Here is a 9,349-nt window from a genome sequence, read left to right as displayed (position 1 = left end):
ATAACTTGAAATAACTTCAATGAACCCGACTTTTTTTCCACATTTGTCGAATGAAAGAAATCTAACTTTTTGTTAAACCGAAATTAAAAACAAAAACTTGTTGGCGCTTTTGGGCTCCAAAGTCAAATTTTGCGCATTTTTATAATCATGAAAATATGAATGATGTATTTTTTCACATTACATCCTCAACACATGGTTTGCGTTCTCCTTGAAACCAGCCCACACGCTCAGTCACACCAAAAAGCTGACGCCTAACGACCGATCGGAATCAAAGTTGCTTTGTTCGATCTGGGGCCTGTTTCGCTGATTTGACTCGAGCTTAAAGATCATGCAGACATTCGGTGAAAGCCGGTAATTAAAATGCCGAGAGCGTTAGAATTGGAAAGCACATGAACATTACTGCACGTCATTAAGAACCATCAAGCGCCGGGGGTTACATGAATAATTACAAATGTAGCCATGGTAGTGGAGACAACACCACAGTGTTAACAAACAGAAGTACATGTCTGAAAAGGGCAATTGTAATCAATATAATGGTAAACAGAATGGAAGACAAAGTGCTTAGAGTTGGGGGTAAGTATGGAGAGGGAGAAAAAGATATTGAAGAAAATATGAACGGGATAAAGAAAGAGATGAAGAAACATAGCAACAATAGAAATATAGAACTGAGAATCAAATCAATTAGGAAGATGGAAGGAAACAAGAAAAGGGAAAGATCAAATAAATGCAGAAAGGAGAAAGGCAGGGGTGAATAAAACGAACAAACATCCGGAATACATGTACACCATCATACTTCTGAAGATACACAGTAGATATCAATAAAGACATTCAAGCCAGTAACACGGAGATACATGGAGTTTTTCCTCCTGTTTATTTTATCGAGCTGACCGGCTTTCAACAGATAACTAATTTTGGTGTAGTGAGATCAACAATCATCAATTTTCATGACGCTTTTAATTCAGTTTACCGCTTTCATCATTGGTCCGTTATCATCGTCTTTATCTTGTACACAAAACCCGCTGACGTCAGCTGGTGGAAGGTAGCATATGAGGGTCTTTTACCTCAAACAGGTAAACTAGTCTCCCTGTCCTTCTTGCTATATCATAAGCTGTTTCGTCCGCCGCATTCTTGAGTGTCGTATCGATGTAGCGACTCAGAAGCAATAGACTTAGTATCTCCTCCGATTCAGCACTACACGCCGCCAAATGTAACGGCGTTTGACCTCCGTTCGTCATCGCGTTAACGTCGCAACCGGCTTGAACAAGAAGCGACGCAACGCACGGATTGTTCCAGCGCGCAGCACAATGTATGGGCTGCCAACCGTCAGAGGTGCGCGCGCACATGTCCGCGCCTCTTTCGAGGAGGAATTCCACCATAGCGGTGTGCCCGTTGTACGCTGCGCGGTGCAACGGCGTATAACCGTCCTCGTCCTGTATACTAATAAGAGTTGGTGTGGCCTCCAGCAAATCCTTCGCCGTCTCTATCTCATTATTCTCTGCTGCCCATAGTATCCGCTTCACTGGGTCACTCTCAATATCCTCATTAATCTTACTATCTTCCTCCGGGTCATCATCATCCCAAACACTCTTCCAACTGCCTCGCCTTTGCTTCTTCTCCTTCTCCGTCTCCATGATGTTCAACAACAACTCCGTGTCCCTTCTCGTCTTCCTAGCAGCTTCCCCGTCCTCGTCATCATCATCGTCATCGACTTCCCCGCGGTACTGCCTCTCAAGACCAGCCTGGAAGAGTCTCTCCAGTCTCTCTTTATCAGATTCTTTCCTCGGTTCTAACTGTCCACTTAGATCCAGCTCCCCGCAGTCTTCAACCGTTATACAGCGTTCGGGTGTTGTCACATCCTCTACATCGATCTCAATACCCCCTACGGCTCCTTGTTGCTCGTCCTCTTCTTCCTTCTCCACCTTTCCCTCCTTTCTCCTTGCTAGCGCTTCTTCTTGTTTGAACGTCAGATCTGTTCCTATCCGAGGGACGCTCAACCTCCGATCCGTGCGGTGTTGAGCGACTCGTTCGCGGAACTCTTTGTCCAAACTTTCCACACTCTCGCTTAGTTCCTTTGTTTTTTCACTGCAGACTTCCATCATGGTTAAACACTCAAGATATTTCCTGTAATTGTAAGATGCAAGTCAGCAAATTCATCGGGTATCCAAACTTGAGAATTCAACAGGGAGCTGCTGCCATAATGGTTTTCCAACGAGACCTACAATTGCAAATTATCATCGACTTCAATCATCAAAACATTTGCTTGTATTTTCACGAGTTCCAGTGAGATGATGGTTTTGAAACGAGGATTAAACTCTGCTCTTCACTGCTCTTCTCCTACAACATCCAAAATTACTTCATTCTTCATATCTTGCACGTAAACGGGTAGATAAAAAATAAATTTACTCTAAGATGTTCACCAATCGTAAAGAATTGCGGCGAAAAGCAATTCGTCAGACTGGTAGAAAGAAATTAATCTCCTCGATGCGGCATCAAACATCGCCCGATTGCTTCTGAGATGTTTGCCCTTATTCCGAAATTGGCAATCAACTGGTAATAAGGGGTCTTGGTCTTTCGAATTCCGGGTTTAGTAGGGTCTTAAATAGGTCATTGGTACGGAGAGTTGTCTCCATGCATAGCTGGTGCTTCGCCCTCGCCTTGGGTGACTCTGCGCTGGTTTAATGTGCTCCCATTATACAGACGCCACTCCATGAATTGTGATCTGCATTTGAGCGAGATAAAGGAGGAAATGGGAGATAGAAATTGGAGAGATGGTAATAGGCCAAAAGGGGTGAAAGGGGAAGAAGGTGCAAGAAGAGGTGAAACAGCGTAGGACCACGCAGAGGGTGCGAGTTTGATAAAGAAAACAGGGAAAGGGAACAGAGAAAAGGGAAGGTTTGGGAGAAAAATATAAAAGGCAATATCATTATCAAAATCATCAATTGAATTATCAGAACAATATTTGATGACATACAAAACATTTTACAAATATCTCAAGTTACTTATAAAGCATTCAATTTCTTGTGGAGTGATGGGTATATTTCAATAGATCAATAATTGACTAATCTCCCCATTACCTAAACATTCAAAAGATTTCATGAAAAAGTTGAAAATAATCGTAGCCCTTTTCAAGCACTTTTCATATGCAAGATGAATATTACACTAAATACGTTCGGTGCAGGGGATTGCTTTCAGATATCCTAACATTGAAAACAAGAAGAAAAAAGACAACTGAAATGATGGGGTCTACCCTCGTTCTTAGTCCCCAAAATGCATTTCAATGTACAGTCACCATGATCGCGGGGGGCTCTACATGTGTAGGGGAGGGGGTCATTATGCCTCTACCGTCCTTCTTCATGCATGTACTTGTTGCAGACATGGGTCATCTCGACACCATGTTCATTGGATAAAGGGGAAGTTCACTGTGGCGATATGTTGGATTTACTTCTATAATCGTGATATATACATCTACTTATGCTAGTTGATGCTTCATGAACTGCCCTCCCAAAAGGATACATCCGATTATATCGTAAATAAGAAAATCGGGCAAATATTTTCATGTTTTATTAAACTACAGAAAAAATGATTAAATTCAATCGAAAAATAGGAAGAGAGTTTTTATTTTTTTAAGTTTGCAATTGTGACGTCAGATGCGAGTAACCCCTCCCCCATATCATGTAATATAAATTCCACAAATTCATTTTCTTGAATTATTCATTATGAGTAAGAATATGTTTTCATAGAAGTGGGTATGAAATGGTGTGTATGAGGATATATCCCCGCAAAAATAAAATCACGTTCAATTTTTGGAGATAATTGCATTTCTTAGGATTTATATCATACGACATATAAGAACTGCTTGTCTGTGACGTCACAATATCAAATAACTTTCTGTCGTCGGGATAGACTTTCCCTTTAAATATAAGTAGATTAGGAAGTCTGTCTGCCTTGTGATGATAACTGATCTGGCTTCAGGCAGACCAAACAGCCCGCCATTCTATTGGGGATGTCTGTTGGTGTAGCCCTCTAACTATGCGATACCTCCCCGAATTTGTTTATTCTACTTCAAAAACAGCCCTCTAACGGACACACACATACACACAAGCACTTCAACTTATCCACGTACCCCACCTCACACGCACACATACGCGCAGTCTATACCCTTCCTCATGCACAGCTAGAACAAAAGTCACTACACACATAAAGACACCAAAACGCACACACGCAGAGAGAGAAACGCACACACGCAGAGAGAGAGAAACACACACATACCCCTCCCCCTTACACACACATACACTCACCCATTAAAACACGTAGCTTCTACATCTTATGTTTCTGATAGTTTTGGTCCACTTTTCCCTTCAATTTTGTCCAGACCAGTAGCTTCAAAAGATACTTACTTCGACTTTTGTCTTTTCAAAAGATTCCCTTCATTTAGGGGTAGAAACCCCATTTCAACTGGCACCCATCAAACATGCTATTAATTTTGCGTAAAATTTAGAAATGACATAAGTATATAACAATTAATTCATTATTTTCAGGGACTTCGTTGCAGCTCTTTGACAAATGAGAAAAAAAAAATCAGTATCGAAATAGTGAAATAAGAGGTAACTACAATTATCTTCATCAACAGGGTCCTCGTTTCATCCTCATCATCATAAAATGATCACGTTGACGGCGATCGTAATGATAATCCCGATTGCTTAGACAAATTTGGATGTCTATACATCGCAATGATTCATCCTGAGAAGGTACATGTACCTAACACGCTCAACCTACGGTATAATATTAACCCTACTTAGAGATAACGCACAACTATCAAGAAATAATTAGCCCCAGAACAAAACTTGAATCAACCAGGAGATTCCCACCCACAAAGTTATCTAGGGAACCTCTGCATCCAGTCTTTCACTTTTGCCATGTATGTTTTGAGACCAAGAATGAAACAGATCTCGGATGTCGACGTTTATATCTTCTGTCATTTCACTTTCAATTGATCCTCGTATTTTCACTTCGAGATAACTATATTCTTTCTACAGTGAATGATCTTATCATTCATTACATTTTCACATACCATGAGGCGACCAAAGACATTGCTGGGTGTGAAGTTACGTATACTCAACTCTATGCTATGCCTATTCTTCGCCTCCCTCATCCTCCTCTCCTTCACAAAACACAAAACACACGCACACCCACACCCTCACATAGACATCCACAAACATCATCTTCGTCCTCATCCCCTCTATCTCTCTCCAACTTTGTGTATCGCTCATGCACCCACTCACCTTCTCTATCATACATATACGCTCAATATTTCTCAATAAATTCACTTCAACTTGCAATGTTCTTCAATTTAGGAACTGTCTTTGTTATTCCGCTCGTAGTATGCATAATATCAGCACATAATGTGTTTTATTCTTTTCATATGAAAAGAAATTGAACACATATAAACCTGAATTTCTAGATTTAGTCAATGTAGACAAAGTTTAAATAATGCTTTTGCAGACCGCTCAAAATGAAAGTCAAAAACTCCTCGAAACATATCTGTAGCAGAGCCTCCCGCAACCATATTCCCCCTAATCTGCACAAACTAATCAATTATTTGAAGCGCGTTGCCATGTCAAACGCATGCACCGACAGCTTATATTAAAATACGACCGAGATTCAACGAACTTGGCTCCTACATAATTTTTCGTATTTTCAGGAAAAAAAATGCCTTGTCCTTTCATATTCTAGGCCTGCTCACTCACAGAATGCATAATGAAATTGAATTTTCTACAAAAAATTTAAAAGGGGAAAAAGAAAATCAAAACCATAGACTTACAAGGTCCCAACGAGGTTTGTGTATACGTAATAAACATATGAATGTCAGACTATCGATTATCAATTGTGTACCTTAAATTGGTAATTCATATATATCATATCATCAGTAATGAAGAACCAATCCATTGTTTTGAACGTTATAAAGTCAGGACATGAATGCGGAACAGTAATGCATAAAGCGAAGAACTTTTTTTAAATATTGTCGATGTAAAGAGCACATGTATATAAATTTATTTATTTTTATTCCGATTAAAATGACGAACATATTTGGTTTTCCAATTGACAAGATGAACAAACACCTTGATTGTTCATGTAAGATTAGCGATGATCGACACTCTTGGAAGTGGGCTTTAAATTTTCATTAAGCTGTTTAAAATTCGTTGACAAAAAGAATATAAAAAGATCATATTACAACTTAAGCCGAAGAAAACTGCGAATCTGATTTAGTTCATTCATCCTCTAGCCATGAGTCACTCACATATATCTTAAATTTAAAAAAGACTTCATATTACAGGAACGTATATCAAACTTGAGCAAGCACACTGTCTGATTTGTAGACTAACAGATCCTTTAATTAAGAACTACACTTCTTTAAAGAGTGGCTTGTTTTCCGGCGCACCCTGCCCGATTCGCCCTCGAGGTAACATTTAGCTGGAAGCGGGAACGACGGTTCTTTAAATACAGCCCAAGTGATTTCATTAAACACTAATAAACTTAATTCTTTCGCAGCTTAAAGTTGCGTTCGCACAGGCGACGCCTAAACAGAGGCGCCGTTATTGAGGAAAGTGTAGTATACACTTGGTAAGGGAACTCTTCTAACCTCAATTCTTTTTCTTTTTCCTTTTCCTCTTCCCTTTCCCATTTCTTCTTCTTCTCTTTCTTCTTCTTTTCTTTCTTTTTTCTTCTTCTTCCCCCCCTTTTTTTCTTCTCTTCCTTTAGGTCACAATACACCCCTCTGTCTGGCGTATTTTCGAGTTTATAGACAGGATGGGGAAGGGTGGTTATGCATACAGCATACATGGCATACGAAAAGAGTCTCTGCATCCCAATACTTAAAATGGCAAAATTTACTGTAACTGATAAAAGCTAACGACATCAAGCCCCGTCTCAATAGACAATGCCCTAGCGGAGGGCCTTAGAACAGTATTTTTTCATTAACATGAAAAACAAACATCCCTGGCCTGTTTACAAATGATATGATTACTGTAATAACTATGGACTGAAAACTTTGATTCTGATTGGTTACCTAGCCCCGTTACCATGACAATGAACACAATGGCAGAGTTACAATTACTAATAGTAAGTTATTTGTGAAACAGACCCCCTTTACACTTCAAAGGTCAAGTGCAATCGACTGGCAGTCTGGACGGGCCGCAGGATTTTGACACTCTCTGGGCAGAAGCCTCGGGCTGTTTAATAAGAAACTAGTGCGATTTTCGTCTTCAGTCACACCACCGAAACCGACTCCAAATCGACCGCTAAATATGGCATTTAAAATAACGCATTAGCTTTGATCGCTATGGAGTTGGTTTTGTTTGTGTGACAGTGACTTTGGAGAGACAAACCCGAACGAACCCTACCCGCCGACTAATATAATTAGTTATTTAGGGATGCAAGTTACCATCACTAATGAGGTAAGGTGAAAGTAATATGCCTTGCTTTGCATGTGCATAAAGTGCGGTAAATGGTGACATTTGCAGAGAGGTAAGCACAGGTATCGCTTAGGGGGGGTGTTCATGCCCCCCCCCCACCACACACACACAAACACAACCTCATACTCACGCACATCCATTAACACAAAAGGAAAGGAAAACAGAGAACGTGAGTAAATAAATTAGAAATAGAAACCAATTAGCGAAAATAAAGATAAATGAAGAACAAGATTGACACGAAAAGGTTGGAGGGAGTTATTTCTATTAGAAAAAAAAAAACATAAATAGCAGATCTATCCTAGAAAATAATCTCCTTAATACGGTGTTGTTCCCCCCCCCCCCCCCCGCCGAAACAATCGTCTCCATAATTCATATCACATGTTTGGTTCATATAGGCCAAGCTCTATCTATTAATACATTCATGGTTCTACCATGGCTCTATTCTAGCGTGTAATGTTGAATCGTGATACAATAGCTGGTATTTACTGTATTTATATACCCGGAGAAGACAATATAATGGTCTTGCGGTGTTTGGAGCGTTGTGGCCCAGTGGATAAGTCTCCAGACTTTGTAACAGAGGGTCGTGGGTTCAAATCCAAGCCATGGCGTAGTTTCCTTCAGCAAAAAAATATCCACATGGTGCTGCACTCAACCCAGGTGAGGTGAAGGAATTTATTCCTTGAAATGCACTGAGCGCTGGAAGGCTGTTTGAGCTATATACAGCCGGGGTAATAATATCCAAGTCCTAATTTGGAAGTGCATAGAGACGTTATTCATAATGTGTTATGCGCTATACAAGAACTGACTATTATTATTAATATGCAGGGTTACGTATACGTATATGAATTCGAATTAAATTCTCCTACATGAAAATAAAAAATGGGTGTGAAGGCTCGGCTAAAAATAATGTAAGAGGCTTATCTTCTCTCAGCGATAAAACAATACAACCATGTGAACATAATACACATTTTGCGTCGATTTATGAACACAAAAACGTCAGTCAAAACACTATTGATGTATTGATTGTGAAAATGTTTTGCTGATCAATACTTCAAACATATTACAGAGGAGAAGTGTGCTGTTCGCCAAAGGCACGGTACGTGGTTCGCGCATGGGAAACTGATGATATCTCATGATTCCTGCTGGCTGTTGCTCTAACGTAAATATGGTAAACACAAACGCCGAGCGTGCAAAGGAGAGAAATTGTTCACATCAATTTGCAGACGTACCAGAACTAGTTAAAACGGATATAGATTGAGAAAATGACAGGCTCCACCATTCTATCTAAAGTGATATCAACCATATCTCCCAACCTTCTAATATTAAAAAAAAAATGATTTTGCTTTGCTTTAAGGGAACGAAATTGTATTTCCTGTCGGAGTGCAAAATAAAAATATACCCTGAAAACATGCGAAATGGAAAAGGCCTGAATGGTAGAGCATTGCGTATCATTTTTGGCAAAGATTATCACTCATATGATAATGCACTTTCAACTTCTGGCCTTACAACCTTATATGACAGACGTGTCACTTTGTGTATGAAATTTGCACTGTCCCTTGAAAAGTTCTTTCCTCATTGGCTACCCCCAACAATCTGAATTTAGAGCCCTCCGAAATAGCGAGAAATATAGACTGACGAAGTGCCGCACAGAACGATACAAGAAAAGTACCATGCCCTATCTAATCAGACTTTTAAATGATAGATGTGTAACACATAATGATGTTTCTATGAAGCTTAAACATGCTAGGTATTTCCCCAAATTAACTTATCTTATAATGTATTCATTAATGTATATATATATTGTAAAGAAATGGATGAAGAGAACAATTTCTTTACAATATTTAAATAAAAAAGAGTTGCCAAAAGCTGTTGTACAT

General features: G+C 39.6%; 1 protein-coding gene across 4 annotated transcripts in view; it reads right to left on the bottom strand.

Annotated features, from left to right (window-relative positions):
• Nucleotides 1-595: 595 nt before the first annotated feature.
• Nucleotides 596-9,349, bottom strand: part of LOC121428209 (ankyrin repeat domain-containing protein 49-like) — a 58,670-nt gene continuing 49,916 nt past the window's right edge. For all 4 annotated transcript variants that reach the window (XM_041624820.1, XM_041624819.1, XM_041624821.1 and 1 more), the window contains one exon: nt 596-2,719. In XM_041624820.1, coding sequence (XP_041480754.1) covers nt 1,026-2,099 — 1,074 coding nt within the window. In that variant the 5' untranslated portion in view covers nt 2,100-2,719 and the 3' untranslated portion in view covers nt 596-1,025. The remainder of the gene's footprint in view (nt 2,720-9,349) is intronic.

Source organism: Lytechinus variegatus, chromosome 14, assembly GCF_018143015.1.
Source record: "Lytechinus variegatus isolate NC3 chromosome 14, Lvar_3.0, whole genome shotgun sequence".
NCBI classification, from domain to species: Eukaryota; Metazoa; Echinodermata; class Echinoidea; order Temnopleuroida; family Toxopneustidae; genus Lytechinus; species Lytechinus variegatus.
The sequence above is the reverse complement of the archived record's forward strand: the minus strand, read 5'-3'. Positions and strand labels throughout refer to the sequence as shown.